This window comes from Solanum verrucosum, unplaced genomic scaffold (genome assembly GCF_900185275.1).
Source record: "Solanum verrucosum unplaced genomic scaffold, falcon-dt-bn FXZP01000022.1, whole genome shotgun sequence".
Taxonomy (NCBI): domain Eukaryota; kingdom Viridiplantae; phylum Streptophyta; class Magnoliopsida; order Solanales; family Solanaceae; genus Solanum; species Solanum verrucosum.
Genome location: NW_026020086.1, coordinates 3,883,633 through 3,910,011, shown reverse-complemented (window position 1 = coordinate 3,910,011; position 26,379 = coordinate 3,883,633). Strand labels below are relative to the sequence as shown.

Genomic DNA, 26,379 nt, shown 5'->3' with positions numbered 1-26,379 from the left:
ACACAAAATTTATATAGACGTGGAGCACACTCAGGTTTCATAGGAAAGAGATAATCCCATGTCTTTACAATAGCCGGTCGTGTTACAGTTCCTTCAACAATGGTGCCATGGAACAGTCTTCCTGTAAGAGTCTTTTGAATTTCTGCACGATTCTTGTAATTAGTCATCTTGTCCAACTCGTAGTAGCTGCAATGCTTCACCTCACCAACCATCATTGGCTTGATGGAGAAGTCGAAGCTACATTTTGGCAACCAAAGAAGACGGATGACTCAGAGAAATCCCACAAGTGTGGTCTGGGGAGGGTAGAGAGGTTGTTTCCAAATGAAACTCCGCTCAAGTGCAACAAATCCAATCCAAGTAAAAAGACAAGGAAAATATAGCAATCAATAAAGTGCAGAGCCTACAAGAAAGTAGTGCAAATTTATCTCCTTATCATACAACAAGACAACACTCCCCTACCTGCTTAACCACCTTTTGCATGCCCTAATACGAGACCTCCCTATCTAAAGTCATGTCATGTATGTCGTATCCCCAAATACTAGACAAAAGAGCAACAACAGAACAGAACAGAACCCTATATCCCATACCAATACTTGAAACTCAAATCAAATAACTATTCAAACCTTTCGTAACGCTTGCATTCTTTAAGAAAATAATTCATATAAAGGTCAGGGTTGGGACGCTTGTTGAGAGGGTGAGGAAAACTGGGCAGAACTAAAGATCCCTCGTCCAAGTTGTACATTTGGAACGCATAAGGCGAAAAACCCCATTCTGTAAACTTCTTTCGGATCGCCTCAATTGACACACTCTTCTTCTCCTCTTCATCTCTCATCTCACCGTCCGTCGCCATATCCATCGTTTTCTATAGCACACACGGTTCAAATTCGAGATCTCGTGAAAGGGTTATGTATTATTATGCCTATGAATGGGAGTAGGGAAAGGAAAAATGAGAGGTGGAAAATCGAACCATCACAAACAAGGTGAAAAAGTTTAATTTTGGCTTAATCATTATTTATTGGATGTGACGTATCGTATCATTTCATAATGTCGTATTATTTTAATGAATACATCTTATTTAAGGCTCATGACCTCTTTCCATGACTTCATTTTATGATCGTAAGGATCCATTCATATTTCACCATCTCAAGACAATATAGAGATGGATTACATCATTTCCGTTCATTACATAATGGCCACACATCAACAACATGAAGAATGAGTTTACAGAGGTTGCTACATCAACAACATAGACCACATTCATTTAGAACCTACTTGACTACTCTAAATCTTGAATTCGCCTCTGATTGTGACGAACTATATATGAAGAATTGCTAGATCAACAATGAGCAGCCTATGATTTACACAATATAGTGAAAACAAAACTAGATATAATTGTGTCAATATTTTGCAACTCCAGCACTCTGAGCCTTCCCTAAAATCGACTCGATGCAGCCATGAAAAAGACCTAAGCTTTTCGCTAAAGCAAAACCACTATACATGCCATCAACAGCTGCACTTACTATCCCGCCAGCATAACCTGCTCCTTCTCCGATAGGGTAAAGCCCTCTTAAGGACGTGCACTCGTAAGTGTCAGCACTTCGCGAGATCTGGACAGGGGAACTAGTTCTTGTCTGTAATGAGGAAGAAATGAAAAGTTACCACTTTGGTTCAAGAAGCAAGAAATGTGCAAGTTATTAACTCCAATGCTTTGTTTAAAAATCGAGTTCATCGCTTAAATGGTCATCAAACTATTGGAAATAGGTGAACAAAGTTACTTTTTGTATCAGAAAAGTTATTAATCTTTTGTTATAAACTCGAAAAGTCATATTTCTTTCTTTTGTATCGAAAAAGTGGCTTAGTTTTTATTTTTCACACAAAAGGTCAGTCTCAATCCGGAAAGTGATATATCCGGACACTTTTAAAAAGAAAAAAAGAAGAAAAAAGCAACCTTTTGAGTGAAATCGCAAAAGGTACTAGCTTTCCAGATACAAAAGAAAGAAAAAAAGACCTTTCGAGTGAAATAACAAAAGATAAGTGACTTTTCTGATACCAAAGAAATAAGAGGGACTTTGTTCACCTATTTCCTATAGTTCTGTTTAAGCAATGAACTCTCCGAAAATCCATATGTAAGAATAGATTACATGCTTAATGAATTTAGAAGCATGTAATTTCCGAAACATAGAGCAAGTAAGTATATGATTAAATAAGTTGGGTATCACAAAGAAAGGTATGCATTACATTACCTCTACTCCATGAAGAAGAGCACTACTTGAAATAAATCCTGGTAACTGTAGTTCCAAGTTCAACAGAAATGATGTTAATTTTCCGAGATGAACATTTAGTGATAATGATATATCATATTCTCAAGACAGGAAAATACCTCTTTGTCAAACTTCAAAAGTGATTGTTGTAAAGAGCTGGTTATGTGACTAGGGAATAGTTCATGGAGATTTGTTGCCTTCACTCCTAATCTATAACTGGACAATGGCACTGACGTACCTGTAAAACGAATTTTAAGCCAGATAAGTATTTCTTGTCAGCTTCCTGCTCTTCCAATTCAAACGGACTTGTCGTAAAAAGTGTGTAGTTAGTAGTCCCAACAGGGGTGCAGCATCCTCCTATAATAGTTAGCAAGAGCAGCCAGACGGACTACTACAGTGAGTCTAGTATAGTCAAACCTCTCTACAACGATGTCATTTGTCTAGATATATTCCGACTGTTGTAGTGAGATGCTGTTATAGGAAACATATAATGTAACATAATATGAAAGACGGTTACAAAGAAAGCTTGACCGTTATACTGAAATGTTGTTATAGAGGATGGATGTGATAGAGGGGTCTAACTGTAACTAAATGAGTGATGAACCAATAGAAGTGGTAGCCATGGGTATTTACTCCAAATATTTAACCCCCAATAATGCCACCAACCCCAACAAAGAGGTTTACCTGATAATTTGTTGTCGAGAAAATCGGTCACCGTTTGAACAGGTACCACGAAATTGCCTCCGCCCATTGCAGCTGCCCTTCGCTCAAACATCCTCTAAAATCATACAGTCAAGATGTAAATACTTGCAAGTAAAATATTAGCAAATGATAAATGCCTTTAGTTTTTACTTGTTTTTCCATATAATGGTATGGCTTCTATCTTCTGCCATCAAGATAATGCCAATTTTTCCAAAATAAATTGACTTTATTTCTCTTTCAATGTTAGAAATTACTCAAATCTTCAGATCTCGTTCTATTTGATGCATGCCAATCAAATCAAAGTACAGGAAGTAAATAAGCAATCAGCTCAACCGTTTCTCTTTGAGGCAAAGACGAATTCTTATAAATTGATTGTTCTTCCCAAAATGTTGGTAATTATCTGCTTAATTTTCATTAATTCTCAAGAAGTTTGATGTGAACCTCAGAATTCCAAAACGAGTTCATGATTACATGTTTATTTCTAAGCGACCAGTATGGACAGTTAAGGAGTACCTGAAATTCAACACCAGCGAGAGGTCCGTGCAAGTCCAAAGCAGCAAAATCCTTTGACGAGACTGTAACAACAAGTGCAGCATTTGCCCATTTAGATGACCGTCGGGAAAAGGACATTCCATTGATACAGAGCTCCGATGGATTAGTACTTGTTAAAACTACCTGCCAAAATCTTGCCAAGTAAATTATATCGAAATCGACACTACATGTCTTTCGGATATCACCAACTTAACATAGGCATATAAACATTTCTAGTTGTTGTCATCACTAATCTACATTGTTTGTAAGTTCGGTCTGGGGAGGGTAGGATGCACGCAGACGTTTTCAATAGACCCTCGGCTCAAGTGCAGCAAATCATAGTTATGAAAAAGGAAATACGGCAGTGAATAAAAACATGACAACTAATAAAGAAAGCAGATTGGATTTATGTAGCACGAGACGGAATAATATAATTAGAAAGTTGGAAAAGCATAAGCAAATGACGAATCATTATATGTCATCAGCAATTATGAACAAAAGCAATTGTTGTACCTGGCCACCAGGACACATGCAAAAGGAGTAACAACTGCGATTTCTTGGTGCAGAATTTGAAGGCAAAGCAATATCATTTGTATTAACATATTCAACAACCTTGTAATCAGCAACAGGAACTTTTCCACGTCCACTTTGAACTTCATTGCCCAATCCAGAATACTGAATATTATTGGACCAAAAACATGAATTGTTTTCATGTTAAATGCCACGATATAATTGAACTTAGAGAGGAAAATAACAAATACTTGCTCACAGATAATGAAATAGCTTAGGAAGTCGAAGGACAACTCTGAAGTGCCAGAGGGAAAAAGTTAATATACTATCACAAATAAATTAAAGATTGATTGTGTTCAGTAACAAACCTGTATGCTGTTTATTAATTCTTGAGGATGCTCAACCCGCAGGCCAACCTGCAATTAATACGATTTATTAGGAGAATGATTGTATCTTTGCCGATGATGGAATACCAACGAGATTATAGCAAAAATCAGAAACACGAGAGTCAATACTAATGAACCAAAGACATCAAGGAAAAAACAACGGACAAGATCACACACAACAAAAAGACAGGATTGCAACCCCAGCATGCGCTACCAAGTAGTCCAAGGAATTATGATATCTCAAAAATAAAGGAAAAAAGAAAACAAATTGTTGATAAAAGTGAGGTTTCGATAACAATATAAAGATGAATACAAATCAGACATTTCCTTACTTCCGCTAAACATATTTTGGATTAAACTCCACAAGTGAAGTTTCTTTTGACAATTGGTAAGTAGTATTCTTCAGCATTAAGGAAATGTTGGCCAGTACCAAAGCATAAAGCTATAAGCATATGTACACTTTAGATAAAACACAAAAATTATAAATGGAAAGAAAAGAGATATAAACTAAACATATATATTAATTATGGACAGGAGCTCACAGCAAAATCCTTTTCAACAAGGCTGACCCCATGAGAAAGAAGCATCTGATAGGTATCGCGTGCAGAATGCCCAACTGCGAGAACCACTGCATCGTACCCCAACTGCTGGTTCATGGAATGCGAGCTGTTATCTCTTGCATCAGAAACTTTGACACCCACCACATGCTTATCCTTGACAAGTAAATCATCTACCCTTGTTCCAAACATGATGGTGACCTGACCATATCAGCAATAAACAAAAATTCTTACAAGTCTAGAACTTTCACATTTCTTTCCTAAGAGGCATAAGTTAAAAATTACTTACACCCAATTTTTCAAGGTATCGACGGAAATTTTGAAGAAGTGGAACCAGTTTATCAGTTCCTAGATGAGGTTTTCCGTCGACCAAAATTTTCTGTGGAGCTCCAAAGTGGACCAATGTTTCCAAAACCTGGAAAACAAGAGCAAGGTTGAATGATAAGGATAATTGACAGAATAAACACATGTTAATGAGCACATAGAGAAGACTGCATATGTAAACAATCAAAAGTGAAATTTTCCAGGATTAAGCAACTTACTGCTAAAACACTACCACTGTTTCTTCCAATTCTAGTAACTAGCTTCCCGTCGCTCCAAGTACCTGCACCACCCTGTCACACATAAGTCCTTCGTAAATAAGTAGCTAATGAGAGCCAATGTCTGTAACACCATACAATCTATTTGACATCACAAACCAGAGGTGGAAAACCAGTAAGGTGCTGAAATTGCATACATATCTAAATCACCGAGAGCAGTTACTCGATCCAACCACTAAAACATCTCTTTTCAAATATCACAGTGCAAGTACAGAAATACAGATTTGATTAGAATCTGATTTGACATCAATCTATTTCAAAGTAAAAAAAAATTGTTCAAAATTTAATATATGGCCTGTACAACATCATGTACATCTTAAGAGCAAGGAGAAGATGAAGTATGGAAGAAACACTGAACCGGAAATATTATCAATTTAAGGGCAGCCCGGTACACTAAGTTCCCACTATGCGCGAGGTCCAGGGAAGGGACGGACCACAGGGGTCTATTGTATGCAGCCTTACCCTGCATTTCTACAAGAGGTTGTTACACCAAGCTCCCCTTCAAATAGGTCTATTTATACAAGAGTTTCAAGAATAAACAGAAAAAATATTTTCATTTGTTTGAGGGCAGTCCTGCTAGTTTTCACATCAATGGGCAATGTACTGGTTAATAGCATAATAATGAGTCAAACATCTTATCCTATAACTTAAACAACCAATTTGCTACATATTTTACTCCAATAGTTGAAGGTGATGAAAATCTAAGTGCAGCGCAAGACATGTTAGTCCTGTTACAATTAAAGGAGATCCTATAGAATTTAAACAGGTCTAACAGGAAGGACTATGGCAGTTAAAGTCTGGTATTATTCGGAATACAATGAAACCCCAAAAGAATTCTACTTCGGCCAAAAAGTTTTGCGTCCAGATCTAGTGAGAGTCAGCTTTCACATTGAGTGTCCATGTTTTGGCATTGCAACGACGAAAATTAGTTCTTGAAAAGTATTTCGAAATCATTAAGATCAAAATCAGTCATTTATTCGGTATTCTTGCCTAAAAATATTTGCCCATTATATATTTGTAATGTCATGAATACTTTCATGTGCTGCAACAATATAAGTCAAGGATAGTTGCACAAAACAAACAGAGGCAAATTGCAGAAATTAATCTCAAGAAGCTGGAAAAACCTTTGAAGGAAATAAGTGAATCGGGATATAACCTCCCCAAAGCAAAAGTTGCTCTCCTCTTGCAGTATCCGTCGAACAACCAGAGCACCAATGTCACGGCCCCTTTTCTCAACGGCTTCTCCCCTTTCCATCAGTGTAACATCTGCACCAAATTCAGCAAGCACAAGAGAAGCAAACAACCCTGCAGGCCCACTTCCAACAACTGCAACTTTTGGTTTTCTATGACTTGCATTCGTATGTGATCCATTGCAGAGATTTCTATCTCCGTGTTCTGAAGTAGTTGCATCCTGACCCGATTTTACGCAAGCATGTACTATGCTCATTATGTCACCAGAAGTCCTGTCTTGAGGCAAATGCTCAATTAAGCCAACCTTGGGTTCCAATTCAGAGATGAATTCCCAAGTACGAGGCTCTAAATTTAGTAGTTTATGGACATCCACGTCAACTGTATAAACAAACTTCTGTTCCTTTTGCAACTGCAATAAGGTTAATGTAGAAGTTAAGTATATCAACAACTGTACCTATTACATATTTTGTTTCAAGCAATTCAATGCTAATGCTACAAATCACTAGCATCATCGTCCCTACAGTCCTACACTATAATCAAGGATACATCCCATAATAAGCTCAATTACATGAGCATCCTAAAATAGTAGAAATAAGTATACGGAAATCATTGATAGAATATGCTCTAGGTCTGAATATGGTCTCTTATTTTCCTACCATCTTTCCTTCAATTCAATACATTATAGCGGAATTAACTTAGGACGGTCAATGTTCATTGACAACTGGAAGGAAATAAAGCAAAGAGCTAATGATGGAGAAAAGAGAACCTGGAAAGCATATACTAAGGAGCTACCTCATCCTCATGTATACACTTAAATATCTTAATTAGATCACAATAAACAAGATCCTGTCAAGTTTTTACTTGGAAACATGCAATTGATTGAAACATTTTTTTTATAAGGACAATTGATTGAAACATTTGAATCTATTGAACCACTTTAGTGCTTGGTCCAAGAAGTTCTAAATTCGGTTCTCCTAAGTTCTAATGGAAGGATGCAAAGATGTATCTTGCATCTCAGCTTAAAGAGCTTGAACTGCTATAAATAAATGAAACTATAGATGGTGGGGTATTTGGATAACTTTTTTCTGGTCAATGTGATCATGATCTTTTCGGTTTTCAGATATGCCAAATCATATTCTGGATTAAGCACATTTTTACAATGGACAGAATGACCCTACAGATTCATAGTCTAGATTTTTCACTTAAACATGGTCTTAGAGCACCATATGGTGGTTATATTGGAATGTAAGATGGTTAAATATATAATATTAGAAAAAACAACGTGTTACTTGATACAGAAGCAAGAAAACACAAGCTGATATATAAAACAAACTCAGCCTTGATATAGAGGGAATGTTTCAAAAGAATGCTTTGAGGGAAACGAACCTTGCGAGCATCAAAAGATTTTCTAACAACTTTAAATGCCTCCTGTGGCAACATTGAAGCAACCTACAAAATAGATAAGAAGAGCACTTTTTGACATCAAATGCAAAAATAATCTAAAGCTGACTGAATCTACCAGAAATCCAAAATTTAAAATACAAAAACTCCCTCTGCCTAATGTTGACTTTTGAAGTCATAACAATAAATTTGACTATCAATTGATCTTATATGTATCCTTTCTAACTAAATACATACTATTGACAGTTTAGACTTCAAATATTTCTATAATGAGTGAGTAAACGGACCACCAAAATCAAATTATGTTATTTAATATGAAACTAATTGAACACAAACTCAACAACCAATTCTCATTTTGCAATTTCTATTACTTTCACTCAACAGAAAACTCAAGTATATTCTAATGCTCACTGAATTTATTTCTACAAAAAATTGCTCAAATGGGAGACCAAAATCAAATTAGGCTACTAAGTGAGACTAACTAAACACAAACTAAAAACACAATTTTCATTTTGCAATTTCTACTACTTTCACTCAACAAGAAAAAATTCAAATATATATTCTAAAGTCAACTTTTAACGGAAATTCAAGAACTTTAGCAATTTCTACTACTTCCATTCAACAAAAAGAAACTCAAATATATTCTTAAGTTAACCTTTTTACCGGAAATTCAAGAACTTTAGCAATTTCTACTACTTCCACTCAACAAAAAACGCAGATATATTCTAAAGTTAACTATTTAACCAGAACAACAACTGTAGCAATTTCTACTTCTTTCACTCAATAAAAAAACCTCAAATATATTCCAAGTTAACTTTTTAAACAAAATTTCAAGAACTTCAGCAATTTCTACTACTTCAACTCAACAAGAAAACCTCAAATATATTCTAAAGTTAACATTTTTACCATAAATTCAAGAACTTTAGCAATTTCTACTACTTTCACTCAACAAAAGAAAAACTCAAGTATATTCTAAAGATAACATTTTTATCTGAAATTCAAGAACTTTAGCAATGTGTACTACTTCCGCTCAATGAAAAACTCAGATACATTCTAAAGTTAACCTTTTTACCAGAAATTCAAGAACTTTAGCAATCTCTACTACTTTCACCAAACAAAAAAAGCTAAATATATTCTAAAGTTAAATTTTTTACCGGAAATTCAAGAACTTTAGCAATTTCTTGGAGTAAAGCATCTGAAACACCTAAGAAATCTTTTCCAGGGTCTTTATGAACTGAAACACTAAGCTTTGAGAGCCTCCAAATCCCTTCAAATTTGTTTTCAACATCAACTTGAGCTTCTTGTTGCTGTTTTAGCTTCTTTTTCTCAGATGGGTACCTCAATTTTCCTTTTCTTTTTACCTTCTTTGAACATGTAATGCAAAAGGGGTTTGAGTATAATGAAAAAGATTGAGTTTTTGGGAATGTGAATTTGGGATTTGAATTCAAGAATGAAAAATGAGAAGGGACTAAATTCTTGGTAGAAGCCATGGACATGGTTGAAAATTTGGAGATAAGATTTTAGTTGGGATGTGGGAGGTTTTAGAAGGGGTTTTGGTTATTGATACAAAATATGTAAATTTCTAAAAGTGGGTGAATTATTATAAATAATTATTCCAGATTAGTTATTAACTAGTAAAATTATTTGCGCGAAAAATTTAATATTATGAAATTTATAAAATAATACATAAAACATATAGTCATTAAAACTTAAACACTATATTATCTTACATACAAGATTACGTAGTAACAAACATTAATAATGTAAAGAAAAATGAAAATTATTACATCTTATCATTTATCTTTAATAACATAAACATAAATTAATGACTGTAAAAATACATACCAGGATATGTAACATAAGCAAATGTGTCAGTGAGTCACTCAACAGGAGAAAAATACACAAATATTTAATTGTGAAGAAGAAGAAAGAATTTTCGTTGTTTTAAAATGAGAGAAAATCTCTCTATTTATATACAACAAAATGTAGTTTGAACAAATGTTTATTGTGCCTTATCAGAAATGTTACAACTATTTGAAAAAGTTGCAACCCTTCAGAAATGTCGCAACCTTTCATAAAAGTCGCAATTTTTCATAAATTTCACAACTTTTCATGAAAAAGGAACGCTAGTTTTGTAAATAAATAAATTAAAAGGGAATTCTGATTTGTGGTGGCGCTATGTTATTTAAAAGAGTATAATAATCATGAATTAAAAATCGTTGTTCGCCTTTTGAAAACAAGTATATTATTTAATAGATCGTCGCGACTGATATTTCAATGATATTTAAGATTTGAGCTTGAACAAAGTTAGACACATATTTCAATGATATTTAAAAAATTATTATAACATATAATTACAAACATTTATAAAAGAAAACATATAGGTACATATTTTATTGTTTGAAACGCCATAAGATATTCAGATATCTTTTTTATAAACTATAATTTGTTCATTCGGAAAGATCATATCATACGAGGATTGAGAAAGTTTAGATAGTTTTCATAAATTATAAGATATTCATGTTTATTAAGAAAAAGTACTAACTTTGTTTAAGACAATTTAAGCTTCAAAACATGATTTTTTTAAGCCAAAACAACCCTTAATTTGATGTTGGCATTACCATAAGAAATACTTAGCTATATTGCCACATCCCACAGCAAATGAAGAGTTATAGTGATAGTAAAACAGAATGAACATGACAATGGCAAGAGAAGCCAAAATTTGAGAATCAAACCAAAACTATTAACAGAAAATAAGCATTCATCAATTTCAAGTAGAATATACATAAATCAACTTAGGAACCTCTCTTTTTTACACAAACAGCTAAAACAAGTTTCCTAAATGCTTCTTTTCCCAAGGAAGAAGACCGGGGAAACTGCAGCTTCCGATGATTGTAACCGACAAAATTAGGTCAGGGAGATGTTTTCAGCTTTCACCTCTTTCTCTTGGCAGCAGCTCCAGAACCCCGTCCACCTCTCTTACCTGAGGATTCAGCGCTTGCACTGCTATTAGAACTTCCTCTTCCTCTTCCTCTCCCTGCAGACGGCGTCTTGCCACCTGACCTCCCGGCACCCTTCAAGTCCATGTTTACTTGGATCCCTGTTGTAAAGGAAAAACAGATCAAGAGAAAGACGAAAAAGTGTGTTAAACAATTGCAGCAGAACACAGAAGAAGATGGAATTGTTCTAGAATGTCACTAACCTCTCGAACTGAGACTCTGAAGATCCGACTGCAATTTTTTCCCAACATCTGCTGAGTTAACCGAAACATGCAATAACATCATTAAATACAACTCCCAGTTATGGTAAAAGAATTACACTCTTCTTCTATATTAGAGAAATATCATGACCTACAAATGTTCTGAAAAAAACCGGTATCCCTAATGAGAAGTACAAACCTCATTGAAATATGAACAATACAAAATGCTTACTGCAAAGACACTAGGGAAGAAAACTATAATGTACATGATTCTTCGCAACTGCTATTTTCTTAACTATAAGATACAACTCATACCGAAGGAATTATCTTATCTTTAAGAATCTTCAGTCAACAGTAATGGTAAAATTATTGAATGGTACATTATCACACGTCCTGTTAATGGGCAAGCTGAGTAGGGGGTATACCTATGTCTTCTGTCTCTGATGAATTCTCTTCATCTTCAGCCAGTGTTTCATCATTTTCTTCAGCTACACCTTCATCTAGTGGCTCCAGCATTGCTGCAACGCGCTTTTTTGGAGCTTTTTTAATTCCAGGAAGGGTAATTAAATCTGCTGTGCGAATTACACGTGATTTGCTTCCTTTGTTGTATGCCTTCGTCAGCGCCGCCTTCACAGCAGGCTGTACACCGTCCAGAAGATTCAGATGCCCCTGGTGCAAATGCAGTCAACACATGAGCAGATTTCAAAAGTGCATCACAAAAATTAGGTGAAGACTAAAAACAATGATATACCTTGAATTTTGATATCTCCACAATATTATCAAAGTCCTCCTGGCTTATAGAGTATGAATCCATAAAAGCAACAACATTCTCTACAGCTTCATCCTGGATATTACATTTATATATAACTACGCAAACAAATATACACAACGAGATTCAGGTTAAGCATGAATAATCCACCTTAGGCAGCACTTTTAATGGATCTGTCAACTTCTTTCCAAGAAGAGAAAAGTAGTCAAGTCTCAGGTTTGCCCTGAAATGTATGAGAAGATATAGTAAGCAACTGCCACGGATGCATAAAGACTATTTCTGCCTGTGCAGGAAGAAATGACTGGAAGGAACTTTGACTGACTTCCAAATTTAGGAAGAGAAGTGTACACAAAACATGAAAATCCTGCCATAGGTAATACTTCAAAAGTTCTTTAGTCAATCATTAATTCTTCGACAATCGATTAACACTATCACCCATGCAGAAGAGGAGTAGGACAAGATAATGCATCATGGAAACCCCATTCGCTTAAGAAGATTATCTGTACAGTTCTAACTTCAACTACACTTATGTAGGCATTGAAAAAGAATTTCAACAAGTTCTGAATCTAGAACAATTGTCTGAAAGAAGGATGTGCTTGTGTACCAGATCTTAATATTTGTATTTTGGGAAATTAGAAAGAACTAGAAACAAAATTAAATTCACCATAAGATGGAGAAAATTAGGAAATAGTGATAACAATAAAAGAGAACATGTGCTCTGATAGATCAGATTATTGAAAGCACTCAAAGCACAGATCGAATGAGATGACCTGTATCAGGTTAGAAGACAAGTGAGAAGAAAACTAATATGTTTTAAACTAAATACAGAAGAAAGTACCTTCCCAGATATGATTCACGAGATGCGAGTAGGTGAACATGCAATTCCTCCAGGATCCGGTAATTCTTTCCCATTGTAGAGTTCTTTCCTAGCCAGCCACCAAATCTGTTAAAGTTGCGCTCTCCCTGCAACATTTAACACCCACTGAAATTTAGAAGGCCTCAAACAAGTCCGGATTGGATGACAATTAAATTATATTCAAGTGAAAACTCTGGCAAAGCTGATAAATGGCAGGCAAATATTATCATAGAAGAAATCATAGGATCATACTGAGACAACACCTTTGAAATACAACTCAACTTTTTGGCATTAAATACCAATACCGAAGCACCTGTAATTATCTAAGACAGCTAATAGTATAACAGTATCTCTAGACCAACTTAAATTCAGCCATCAGAATTAAGAGAAAGGAGCAAATCAGAAATTAGAGATGGAGAACAAGAAGCAATAATCACCTGCTCAAGAGTCTGCCTCTGTCCGTGCAACAAAGAAGCACTAAAATGAGGGAGAAAAAAAAGAAGGAACGATGAAATAGGCCACCAACATAATAAGATAAAGTCAACTTACAATGCAACTAAACACAAGAATCTTAAAATATGTCTTACGGAATTATGCAAGAAGAAAGGCAACCAACTGGAGAAAGTTGCCACTGCTGGTATCTTCGAATCTGTACATTTATTAAGTCACTATTTGCAATAGAGTCAGCAGCATGCGCAATTAGGCTCATCCGCTTTAAATCATTATCATCTTTGCCAGCAGAACTTGGTTTGTAGTTGAGATAGTTCTCCTGCCATCACATTCGGAAACAGTTATACAAAAACATATGGAGGTCTACTCATAAAATATTTTAAATCCATATTGACACTTACTCCGAAGCTTTGAAATCCCAATATACCAATGACAAACCTATACCATTTAAATATTAGCTTTATGTTGTCTACGACTCGTTTATAAGGCAATTGATACAGGATAGATGATACAAATGAAAATCAAGAACAATAGCGAGTAACAAAAGGAGGAGGTAAACCAATACTGCAGAGAAGCATGGGCATGGAAAAGAAAAAAGTAAAGTGAACCATCTGAAGCATACTGTCAGCTTTATAGTATAGAACCTAATACAACACTGCCCAAACATCTTGCAGGAACAAAGCCCTTCAGCACTTCTACAGACAACTGTCTTCTCTCAAACACAACGAAGTTATCAATATGTGGAAATAAAGCAATCTAAAGGACACAATTAAGTATGCAAGACAAATTAAGGATGGAAGCAAGACTTAAAGTTAACACATATTTTCATAGCTATCATATAACAGCAGTAGTGTCTTAGAGAATAGGAACAACTAACAAAGAGGGCCTAATTATACTAGCTTAATATAAGATACAAGAAAACTGCCAAATTGTTTGCTCAGGCCATGACATTTTAAGATGAATGATCAGGTAACAAACTGGGAAAATTCATCCAATAAGAGAATTAATTAGGACAGACAAGATGGAATACGAAAACTTAAAAGAGAAAAAAGATAGCAACAAAGTGGCCAGTTTCGACTGATTATATTATTCCTACTTAAATGAATACTCAAAGTTCTACAAGGTCTCAAAGTGATATAGAGAAAACTAAGCAGGGACATTTTTAAAAAATTAACTTAAATAACAGTAAATTTCAAGAAGAAATAGTAACCTTATGGAGTCTAAAGTACCTGGACAAGAAGAGGGACAAGATCTGGGTCGCTCATACTTAGGTCAATTCTTTGATCTATTTTCAAGTTCTTGGCATTAAAATCAAACAGCCTATCAACACAGAAACAAACACAACTGGTCAGTTAAGAAATAAAATTTATGCCAAGACCTGAGTGTGAAAGTACGATGCAATAGAAATGCATGCTGTAGTCACATGAAAGTACTAAAGTGAGATCTTTCACCAGGAAATTGCAAGCTATTTATGGCAGAATTCGAAGTAAATGCAATTAAATAGAGTCCATATTTCAAGAAAATGTAAATTTGTAACAAACTGCAATATCCAAAGCAAGTGACAAAATATACCAATCCTATCAGAGTACAATGTCCATAGAAGGAGAGGTCCCAATCCTATACTCCCACAGGACATGTTAATAGGGAATTTCTGCTTAGTTTCAAGCAATACTGGTATGCTGAGTGATGTGAAACATCAAGAACGTACTTCGTATTCAAAGCCATTGAACTGAGCTTTAGAATTTAGTCAACAGGTCAGGTTGTATTATAGGGCTATTACAAATACCACAGTAACCCTTCGGGGTGGCCCAGTGGTTTGGGCTTGGGACTTCCATGTTGGAGGCCTCAAGTTTGAAACCCCTTGCCAGCGAAAGTAAGGGATTTGCCTTCTGGGTCGAGCTCGTCGCACCGGGCTTGCCTAGTGCGGGTTACCTCTCATATGTGGTTTGCGAGCTATTGCATAGGAGCAGGGGTTTTACCCTGTGCGCACCCAAAGGGGAGCGACTGCGGGTTTCCCTAGTCATCAAAAAAAAAAATACCACAGTATATGGTTATGAAAACAGAGCTGTTTTATTGTTGTTACCTATTGTATTGTATTGTATTGTGCTGTTAGTTCAAATACAATTGCTACTTAAATTTATTGTATTATATCGTTGAATTCATCGTTCTGTTACGACGAAAAGTTCCATTTTGTGTAACGACCGATTTGGTGTGATCGTGGCGTTACCTTTTGTTTTACTTATTATTTAATAATCATATTTTATCCTTTATCCTACCTTTTTATAGTAGCTCTACCCCATTACCCCATACCCCATTTTAGTATGAATCTCCCGTGAATGAAATATGGATAATTAGAGGAGGTAGATACTTTTTTAAGTGCTTTATTCCAAATATTACTAATTATTGTTTAATCTGTTCAATAGCACACAAGGTAGTGGAGATGGTGATTCCCACATATATTTGCACACAGCACTGAGAGAACCCAACATAGCAATGCATATGTGGGAAAAAGCTTAGCGATTATATGGCAAAATACTAGAAACGGAAGTTGAATCTAATACATGCATACTTTTCTACAGCTTTGAACGGTGAGATGTCTTCATCCTTTGAACTGCTTAGAAGGCGGCGTCTTATATCATCGTATTGGATGACAGACTTGGAGAGACTCATGTATTGCAATTGATTTAGAGCCATACGCATATCTCCTCCAACACGTTCTGCCAATTCCTCAAGAGCAATCTAGAAAGGCAGAAGAAGAAAAACAATCATGAATCTCAGAAAGTTGATGGGTATCTGTCCAGACAACAAAAAAGGAATTTCTTTTCCCAATGTTTTGTAGTAGCACCACCAAATTATATATGCTATAACACATTTATGCAGGAAAGATCTCAACCAGGTCATCTTGTCACCAATACATGTCGCGGTTCCCACCACATGCATAAATAGAAAAAGGTTTTAACTGTTCAACTATTATTGGACATTGCTTACTTGATTATTTTTTTAAAAAAAAAAGATCTCTTATTATTTTCTCCGTAAAAATTCATAGGTCTCCATCTGGGTGTTTCAGACCTGGATTACTTTATCATGCACTTCAACAAACCAACAATATCAAACCAAAGTATAACAGTTCACAAATGTGAACAAGTGAAAACAACATTTTATCAGGGATGATGGCTTTTGAACTCAACAAGACAGTTCCAAATATTACTATCAACATTTTCTTCAACATGTACTAATAAAAATTTGTACAAGTTGTTGAAAGAGAATAAACCTCATTGACTTGAATGCCTTCAGCATTTGCCACTTGCTTTAACCTCTTTGCCATCTGTCAAAGAATACTCTCACTATTAGCCATCAAATTTTCAACCAATATTTTCACCTCATGTCTATCATAAAAGATCCAGAAAGGAACACCAGAAACATCGTTGATAGAGAACATTACGGGAGCAAGGATGGTTTGGATTTTGTCCATAACGAGGCAATATGTGGAAGGTAAGCTGACTAGCATAGAATAGCACATAATTTGGCGAAAATTTAGTACTAAAATTCGAATCAAGTAAAGATAACAAACTGTCAGAAGAATGAATATATCATCCAACACTACTACTTATACCATCTTATTATTGCTCTTGTGCATTATATTTTTCTCACGAGGATAACTAGTTCCATAGGAACATCCACAAGAAAATATTAAAAGGAATAAATGTTATACATAACCTGCTGCTTAGTTGGTTTACGGAAGACAATTGGTAGGCAATAATTGACAAGGCTCTTCAATTTCTGACTGTAGCGATCATTGCAAATGCAGATAATAGGAATTTTCGAGATCTTGATGCTAGCAATAAGATCAGCAACACCACCTCTATCTCCAGCAGACATGCCATCAACCTCGTCCATAATCAGAACAGTCTTCTGATGGTGTGATCTGCAATTATCAGCATGGATTGTGGCATATCATACTTTTGATTTTGAACATCCAAGAGAGTAGAGGTATACCTGCCAATATTAGCACTTAGAGATTCATTGCTAACAAGTTCTTTTATGGAATTAGCAGTACTTCCACTAATTCCTTTCTCAATTTTTGAGTCAGCCTTTCCACGACTATCACTAGCATTTACCTAAACAAAGGAAGGTGCTGTTATATTAATCCAACAGAAATGGAAGTGTAAGTGAAAAATGACTAAATTACAGTCTGCAAATTTTCACCATTTAGAAGGAAAATACCTCGATGGTTTGAAAACCCAGCATCTGACTAACCACTTTTGCTGATGTAGTCTTCCCTATACCCGGCATACCACTCAACAGAACTGCTTTTTTAGCACCAGAGTCATTCAGTTTTTTCCCCTTACCCTTACTAGCTGCCTTTAGAAAATGCTCATCCCAGCTCTCTAGCCAACGCTGAATCTGCTCCACCTAAACATGTACCACATAGAAGGTAAAGTTACTCCAGGTGATATCTTTTAATTTAAAAGTATAGCCATTAAAGAAAGAAAGCAACGTAGAAGAATACCAGTGACTTGTTTCCTATTATGTCTACAATAGCTTTGGGCCTGTATTTTTCTGTCCATGGTAGTAAAGACTCTTTAGCTTGGGTTTTCCTCTTGGCAGGAAATGCACTACTTTTGGCAGGAGATCCACTACTTTTGGCAGGAGATGCACTAGGTGCCAATTGTTTGGCAGCTAGAATCTTTGTGGCAGTGCTTCCAGTTCCATCACCTAAAAATCCAACATTGTCGCATTTTAGACCATGAAATCCCAAAGTCAAGAATGTGAAACTATCACCTCAGTATAAGAGGCACCAGAAAGGCAGTAACACAGTGCTCTATTGGGTGCGCCCAGGGTAAAACCCCCGCTCCTATGCAATAGCTCGCAAACCACATAGGAGGTAACCCGCACTAGGCAAGCCCGATGCGACGAGCTCAACCCAAAAGGCAAACCCCTTGCTTTCACTGGCAAGGGGTTTCGAACTTGAGACCTCCAACATGGAAGTCCCAAGCCCAAACCACTGGGCCACCCCGAAGGGTATGGAGAGCCTATTTTTGTTGTGCCGCTATCTTAGTGTCTTAACTTTCAAGCATTGTCTTTTATTAGAATCAATTCAAAGTCTTAACTCGTAACAGACAAAATTTGAAATGTAAATGATGGTTTCTTATAGTCCCAATCATTTAAATGGCTACGGGAATTGATGATATTCTTTTCTTTTTCTTTCTTTTTTTGGATGAACAAAAAATGAGAAAAGGACCAAAATTGTCCCTTATCTTTGCCTTAAAACTCAAAATGATCCTTATCCTTTCATATGGAGCACTAATGATCCTTCTTCTTTGTAAAAATGGTACAGCTTTAGTCTTTAAAATATTTTCCGTCTATCACTAACGGAAGTTGATCATATGCACGTGATTGCATTAAATTGATATGACCACTCGCTGACAATGAGACTGCTCATTGAATTAAACACAATCAAAATTAATAACTCAAAGTGACAAAATATGAATATTGACTTATTGATAATGGTTTATTAAATTTATGATTTCGTAAAAATAATAGCTTTCGAAATGAATAATGAAAGGATAGAGTGTGCACGCATCTTATATCTACCTTCTCAAATAAAAAAATTATTTTTGAAAGATTTTTTTCTTGTCTTACCTCTACCTTCTCAGATAAAAATATTATTTTTGAAAGATCAATTTCTTATCTTACCTCTACCTTCTCAGATAATAATATTAATTTTGAAAGATCCACGGTATTCACAATTAATATTCACCTCATATATTAGTTCGATTTATTAATTTATAAATATACTAAATCATTATAGAAAAATTAGGATATGGGTTATTAATGTATTGATTGTCAATTAACTATTAATTTTTTTTTATTAAAATAAACATCGAAACATAATCAAGTTAAATGACAATTCAACAGTATGCAACATCAAGAATATTATATATTATAAAGTTAAATATATCATCAATATCCAAATTAAATATGCATATCCAGAAGTACAAATGAAAAGAAAAATATATTATATATTATTAATATGTAACTATTGATCTAACAAAGCAAAACATGTAAATTATCCAGAATTTCAGAAAAAAATACGTCTAAAATAAGAGCTTGTTATTAACGATTAAGCATAAAATTGTAGTTATAATAATTATTATCAAATTATCTGTTACCCGTCAAGAAAAATCATAAATCATTATAGAATTAACAATTCACAAAAATAATTATAATCTAAACTATTACCGAATTGTAAATTTTTTTGAGCCGTGGATCTTTCAAAATTAATATTATTATCTGAGAAGGTAGAGGTAAGATAAGAAACTGATCTTTCAAAAATAATATTTTTATCTGAGAAGGTAGAGGTAAGACAAGAAAAAAATCTTTCAAAAATAATTTTTTTATTTGAGAAGGTAGATGTACGATGTGTGCACACTCTACCCTTTCATTATTCATTTCGAAAGCTATTATTTTTACGAAATCATAAATTTAATAAACCATTATCAATAAGACAATATTCATATTTTGTCACTTTGAGTTATTAATTTTGGTTGTGTTTAATTCAATGAGCAGTCTCATTGTCAGCGAGTGGTCATATCAATTTAATGCAATCACGTGCTTATGACCAACTTCCGTTAGTGATAGACGGAAAATACTTTAAAGACTAAAGCTGTACCATTTTTACAAAGAAGAAGGATCATTAGTGCTCCATATGAAAAGGTAAGGATCATTTTGAGTTTTAAGGCAAAGATAAGGGACAATTTTGGTCCTTTTCTCAACAAAAAATGGATGCTATCTTTTTCTTTCAGTAAACCATTAAGACTTTTTGGTATTCCCAAGTAATTCTTGTTTTCAAGAGTTCGGTCCGACATTTATACTCTAACATTCTCCTGCTTTCTTTTCTTTTTGAAATGCCTACTGAACTTTAGAGGACACTGTTCAAAAAAATCATAAACCAATTCATCTCTTATTTAAGACTGTCTATATCATCACTAGAAATAAACAAGTCATTAACAAAATAAAAACGGAAAGCAAAAGAGACTTGGAATTACTTGTATTTTGTGAATTTCTCTTTCCAGAAGAAACAATGATGTCCACAGATTTCTTTGATTCGGGTTGTGTAGCTGATTTTGATTTTTTCGATGACCGGATCAATTCAAACAAACCATCCTCAGTGAGAAATGCAGTTCTAGTGGCAAAAGTATAGGATATCAATATTAGTGCAGTAACAAATGAATAAGGGAAATTAGAATATGCATTGACATTGGACAAACCCGAGCTCCTTGGCTTTAGAGGATTTCCGTCCCTCGACGTCTTCATCACATAAAAGATAAGTCTACAACAGAACCATATGAAGAACACCGTAAAACTCTTAGGCTTAGCAAACAAAGAACCATTAGGTTTAGCAAAATTTGTAAGCAAAGACAATACCGTTTTCTTGCTAACAGATCCTGTGACACGACCACCATGGCGTTTAATCAAATCCTCAGCTTCTTCTCTTTCTAAACTGAAAGAATGAGAAAGAAATGCATGTCAAGCTTTATGTCATTCACATATCAAATCCCGAGATAAGTTAAAAAAGTAACACAGACGAAAAGACTTGACCCACTACATAGTGCACTCTTGCAGTGGGTTCTACATGCTTATAAGCAATAAAGAAATTTATGCAAAAATCCGTGTGCAGTGCTTATCCCCAGACTATCGCTCAACAATATACAACCAGACTAATGAGGTACCTGTCGAGAGTTCCACTAATTACAAAAGTCAAACCAGCTAAACAGTCTGGGGCACCTTCAGGAACTTCCTGCGAAGCAGAAAGACCACATTTTTATTAACTCAGACAACTTCTAACCAAAAGAAGTTAGCTTCTGCAACGATTCTACCTTTTCCCCCTTGTGAGGAGGGTCTTTTCTTTCACCAAAGTTCATGAAACCTCCCCGTCCTCCACCACCTCTACCTCGTCCACCGCTTGGTGCTGCAGATGGTCCTTTACCACCACGCCCTCGTCCACCAGATTTGTTGTCCTTGACAGCTGAGGCATCATCTTCACTTTCATCAAGAGGGACACCCTTTCCACTGGTCTTAGCTGCCCGTCCTCCCCGCCCTCTTCCACCAGGTTTGAGATCAGATTTTTTGTTCTTAAGATCATCGTCACTATCATCACTGATCACATTTTTCTGCGCAGATCCCCTTCCAGAGCCACTTACCGACTTTTTGCTGGGAGTGACATCTCTGGATCCCATTGTAGATACCAATGGTACAAAGTCATCATCATCCTCAGCTTTGTGAATTTTTTTTGCAGCTGGTGGCTTCTCATTAGCTGATGAACTTCCAGCAGCACTTTGAGCTTTTCTTTTTGCTGACACTTCCTCAACTTTTTCTTCTTTTGCCTTCACCTTGTCTGTAGCAAAATATTTACTAGTTTTCCTTCTGTTGGTAGTCTCTTGTCCTTCTTGTACCTGGTGTCCATTAAATGGAAGAAAAAAAATAAGATTAACAAAAAAAACAAAAAAGAGGCTGATGTCTATCATAGGTTCTCAAATTTTAGAAAATTGCATTTGATGATTCCTGTAGAAACATTCCACCATCTCAAAAGCTCTACCTACTATCTAAAAAACCCAACAATGAGATAATTAAAAAATTTAAAGATCAATCATATTCTTTATTTGTTGTTGTATTTAGAAAGATAAATTCATATATTGATGTGTTCTAAATCAACAAAGATCAATCATATTCTACAGGACTAATTGATGGTGACCACTTTTTAATTTACTGCAAAAAAGATAGAAACAAGGAGTTAACGTCAGAAGTTTAAGATTCTTAGTGCAGAAAACACTAAGTTCTCATGGAAGTTCCAAATTATATTAAACTAGTAAAATTACCCGTGCTTCGCGCGGGAATTTAATATCACAGAATATATAAAATAATACTTAAAACCTAGCCACTAAAACTAAAACACTATATTAGCTTATATTAAAAATTCATAATGTAAAGGAAAATGAAAATTACTACATCTTATCATTTATCCTTAATAACATAAGCATAAAATAATGACTGTAAAAATACATACCAGGATATGTAACATAAGCAATGGTGTCACTGAGTCACTCAACATGAGTAAAGTACACAAATATTTAATTGTGAAGAAGAAGAAGAAGAGGTTCCGAATTTTCGTTGCTTCAAAATGAGAGGAAATCTCTCTATTTATAGACAACAAATGGTAGTGTGAATAAATATTTATTTTGCCTTATCGGAAAGGTTACAACTATTTGGAAAGTTGCAACCCTTCAGAAAGACCACAACCTTTCATAAAAGTCACCACTTTTCATAAAAGTCACAACTTTTTATAAAAGTTGCAGCTCTTCATTAAAGTCACAATTTTCATTAAAGTAGCAACTTTTCATAAATGTCACAACTTTTCATGAAAGGAGGAGGCTAGTTTTGGAAATAAATAAATTAAAAGTGAATTTTGGTTTGTGGTGGCGCCACGTAGGCGGGCCTAAGGTTCTGTTATATATATATATAATATATATGATATATGAAATAAATAAATTAAAAGTGAATTATGGTTTGTGGTGGCACCACGTAGGCGGGCCTAAGGTTCTCTTTTATATATATATATGATTAGTTAAATTTCCCCTTCCTAATCTTCTACCATAATTTCTAATACTCTGATACTCCATTCCATTTCATTCTTTCTGTTTCTCCTTAAATAACTCATGTAGAACCCTAGGGTCAAGGCAATCATAGAAAATAAATTTGTCCCAAGAAATCTCAAAAAGAAGCAACAAGCCAGCCCCGCCGTTCCAGGCAGTCAGAAAAGTTTCCAAGAAACAGAATAAGAAACAAACCGGTAACAACATTATCAAACACTTAAGTCATACAACCATACCAGAGTAAATATAAAAGCAAGTGAACTCGGAAAAATGATCCACAATCAAAATACTTACCAGGTTTTCTGGCTTTGGACTAGTGGGAGAAGGCTTTTCTGCTGCACTATTCTTGGACATACTCCCATTACCCGTGCCTTTGTCATGCTGCTTCATGAACCATTTCCTGATATCTGACTGTATTACATAGAACTATACCATCAAACTCTCAAACCATGCATCTCAATTTCTAAATATTTTTAATTTTATTTTTGTTTTTATGCCCGTGGTGTTCGGGCCAGATTTCGCGCACCTCGACTAATTCCACAGGATACCTACGACCTCCCACCATCAACATATATCGGGTAACTCTATCCACCCAGGCAAGAACAGATGGGAAAAAATCACCTACTGTTTTTGACTTTTTGTCACTGCTGGGTATTGAACTTGAGACCTCATGTTGCTCAACCCACACCAATGACCACTACATCGCACCCTTGGGTGCTCAAATTCTAAATATTTGAAGAACACATCTTTTAACCCACATACATCAATCTGAAAATCCCAGCAACCACGACTTAATACTTGCTATCTGTTAAAGGTATATTCTATAGGTGTGTGCAACTGTATGTGTTTGAAAAGGTATAGTGGAAAAAGTGAATTGCACAAAGTACCCAAATATGATTCGCTATGAAGTTTAAGATACTAGCATTTCTAATACACAAGTAGTTTATGAAAATGTCAAAAAAAAACCTAATAGTTTGTTTGGCCAAACTTCTAAAATCAACTTATTATGAAAAGTGGTTTTTCCAAATGTGCTTTTCAAGAAAGTACTTTTGGTGAGAAGCAGTTTGGCCAATAAGTTTGAGCGGCACTTTTAAGCAGCAATTAGTAGTTGACCAAACTTTTTAGAAGTGCTTCTAAGTATATGTTCCTCACGAGTGCTTTTCAAAGGAGTATTTTTTGGGGAGAAAAAAGCTACAACTTCTTTTAGCTACTGAATAACAACTTCTACTACTCTCTGGAAGCACTTATTTTCTCCTAAAAATTTGGTCAAACACCTCCCTCCTCTTAAATATAACCATTGCTGGCCTCCCAAAAGCTTGGCCAAATAGACTATTAGTTTGGTGGATAAAAAGATGAACTTTGGTTAGTTAAGCATATTAGAATCTGGGACAACTTAAAATTGGCACAATACAGAGAAATTTAACAAGGGGACTAAGTTCGGTGGAGAGAAAAAAAATTGAATTTGATTTAGTAAAGGCATTATAGAATCTGAGACAAGTTTAAATTAGTACAATACAGAGAAAATTAACATTCAGCTTACCACAAATCAAAAAATGCTCAGAATCCCATGTATTAAAATCTTACAAGCTACTGAAAAATAATGCAGAATAATATTTACCATGTTCGTGATCTGCAATTAGCAATGTCTCCTTCAAAATTTCAATTTATCTTCAAACTCCCAACCTATATACAAAATAATGAACCAAATGTATGAGTAATTTCGTTATACAAACCTCGAAAACCGAGACAATTGCATGGAAAATTGCTGCGAAAAAAGGGGAAAGTAAGAGCATATTACCAATCGCAGTAGGTTTCCGACAAACTATGCAGTCACCGACGACGAGTTAACCGGCATTTACATTCAACGTCGCTCCGGTGAAGTAGGGTTTTGAGAGTTGAGACTTTTTTTCCGGCAGGGGTTTAACCGGTTAATTGAGAGAAATTGGAAAAATAGAATTTCATGGGCTTTAGAATAGAGTAATGGGCCCAAGCCCAATAAATTCAATTTTATGGGCTTACTAAATATAGATATATTTTTCTTTATTTTACTAAACATAACATATTTGAAAAAATTGAAATAGTAAAAAAAAATAAAAAATTGTAGTAAATCGTTGAAATTAATAGGTGATAATCAATGGAAGATTGAGGTGAATAAAGAATTTTTTTCTAAGCATTAAAGATAGGCCTTATCAAGGAGAATTTGATTTCGTCAGAATCAGAGCTTCGCGACTAAGAGGAACCTCGACCAAAACTCAAAAAAGACCCACTAGGCCTAAAAGCCTTGAAAGTCCCATCAATAAAGTACTTCAGGTTTATCATTGTTCTTAGAGCTAAAAAATATATGTGGATTCAAGCTCAAGAAATGCTTGAACCTAGTTCACGTTTAACTGTTATTTCAATGTTTGCTCGTTTAAATTGAACTACCATAATAGGTGGTATGCAACTGAATAACATTCATCACCAACCTCCGGAACATGATCAATCGGAGAAGATTGGGTTGGTGGAGGCACTTGGGTCTTATTTTCATTCTCTATAACAACATTGGTGTGAATAACCGAAAGATTAGTTGGTGGGATTGATTGTGCAGTTGAAACTGTGTAAGGCACTAGCATTAGTTGAATAGCAACATCAACACGAGTAAGAAGCCATTTTCCTGAAAGGCATGAATAATCAACACATTCGAAAGTTCTTAGAAACCTTAGCTCCGTTGGCGTGATAAAAAATGTTGTGGTTCATAAATGTGCAGCCTTCACTAGACATGGTTCCATAGACACGTGACGAATTTCTAAAGACTAAGTTTTGATATCAAATTTGTCACACACCATTCAATCCATTGTGATCGATATTTGATGTTGAGGAGCAGCACCAAAACAATCGAATAATTATACACTTGGGCCATTATTATGTTACACTAATAAAATCCTTCTGAAATAACAATATCTCTTTACCTATAGGCGTTGAAAGTAAAAACAATCTTTTATGTCTGTTTATAATTTAAGTTAAGAAAATAACTATTAAATCGAAAATTATTTTTATAAATTTCATATATTATTTTTTACCGATCTCCTGTGAAACGTGGCAAAGAAGGGTACCCTTTCAAATGGATGTGCATGTTAAATACACGTGACTTGTGGAGCCCAATTACTTCTAGTCTTATCCATTTTGTTTGAAATATAAAATAATTTAAATCTTTAACTATAACTTAGAAAATAGTAAATAAATTTCCTTATAACTTATAAATATTTAATTATAGAGTTTTTTAAATTGCAAAATTAAACACCATGTCAATTTTAAATATAAATAATTTATGTCTT

General features: G+C 35.0%; 2 protein-coding genes across 4 annotated transcripts; both read right to left on the bottom strand.

The window, feature by feature from the left end:
• Positions 1-1,095: 1,095 nt before the first annotated feature.
• Positions 1,096-9,683, bottom strand: LOC125824443 (uncharacterized). Of its 2 annotated transcripts, none has more exons than XM_049503816.1 (13): positions 9,293-9,683; positions 8,124-8,186; positions 6,703-7,146; positions 5,490-5,561; positions 5,237-5,362; positions 4,933-5,148; positions 4,373-4,420; positions 4,008-4,169; positions 3,477-3,638; positions 2,946-3,039; positions 2,381-2,499; positions 2,244-2,288; positions 1,096-1,631 (listed from the first exon to the last, which is right to left on the bottom strand). In XM_049503816.1, the coding sequence occupies exons 1-13, from the start codon at positions 9,632-9,634 to the stop codon at positions 1,398-1,400; spliced, it is 2,127 nt and encodes a 708-aa protein (XP_049359773.1). In that variant the 5' UTR covers positions 9,635-9,683; the 3' UTR covers positions 1,096-1,397. The 2 variants fall into 2 exon arrangements, with proteins under 2 accessions (XP_049359773.1, XP_049359774.1); XM_049503817.1 differs by lacking the exon at positions 9,293-9,683 and adding an exon at positions 8,802-8,844 and having other exon boundaries at positions 1,283-1,631.
• Positions 9,684-10,964: 1,281 nt separating this feature from the next.
• On the bottom strand, positions 10,965-24,748 carry LOC125824573 (replication factor C subunit 1). 2 transcript variants are annotated; one of them, XM_049503971.1, is made up of 22 exons: positions 24,684-24,748; positions 23,360-23,476; positions 21,293-21,868; positions 21,146-21,213; positions 20,841-20,916; positions 20,684-20,745; positions 20,462-20,598; positions 17,923-18,128; positions 17,637-17,825; positions 17,409-17,530; positions 17,130-17,337; positions 16,684-16,737; positions 15,982-16,151; positions 14,642-14,732; positions 13,550-13,731; positions 13,400-13,439; positions 12,945-13,069; positions 12,257-12,329; positions 12,089-12,181; positions 11,763-12,006; positions 11,341-11,391; positions 10,965-11,238 (listed from the first exon to the last, which is right to left on the bottom strand). In XM_049503971.1, the coding sequence occupies exons 1-22, from the start codon at positions 24,684-24,686 to the stop codon at positions 11,072-11,074; spliced, it is 3,054 nt and encodes a 1,017-aa protein (XP_049359928.1). In that variant the 5' UTR covers positions 24,687-24,748; the 3' UTR covers positions 10,965-11,071. The 2 variants fall into 2 exon arrangements, with proteins under 2 accessions (XP_049359928.1, XP_049359929.1); XM_049503972.1 differs by having other exon boundaries at positions 11,341-11,388; positions 24,684-24,740.
• Between the last annotated feature and the right edge of the window lie 1,631 nt (positions 24,749-26,379).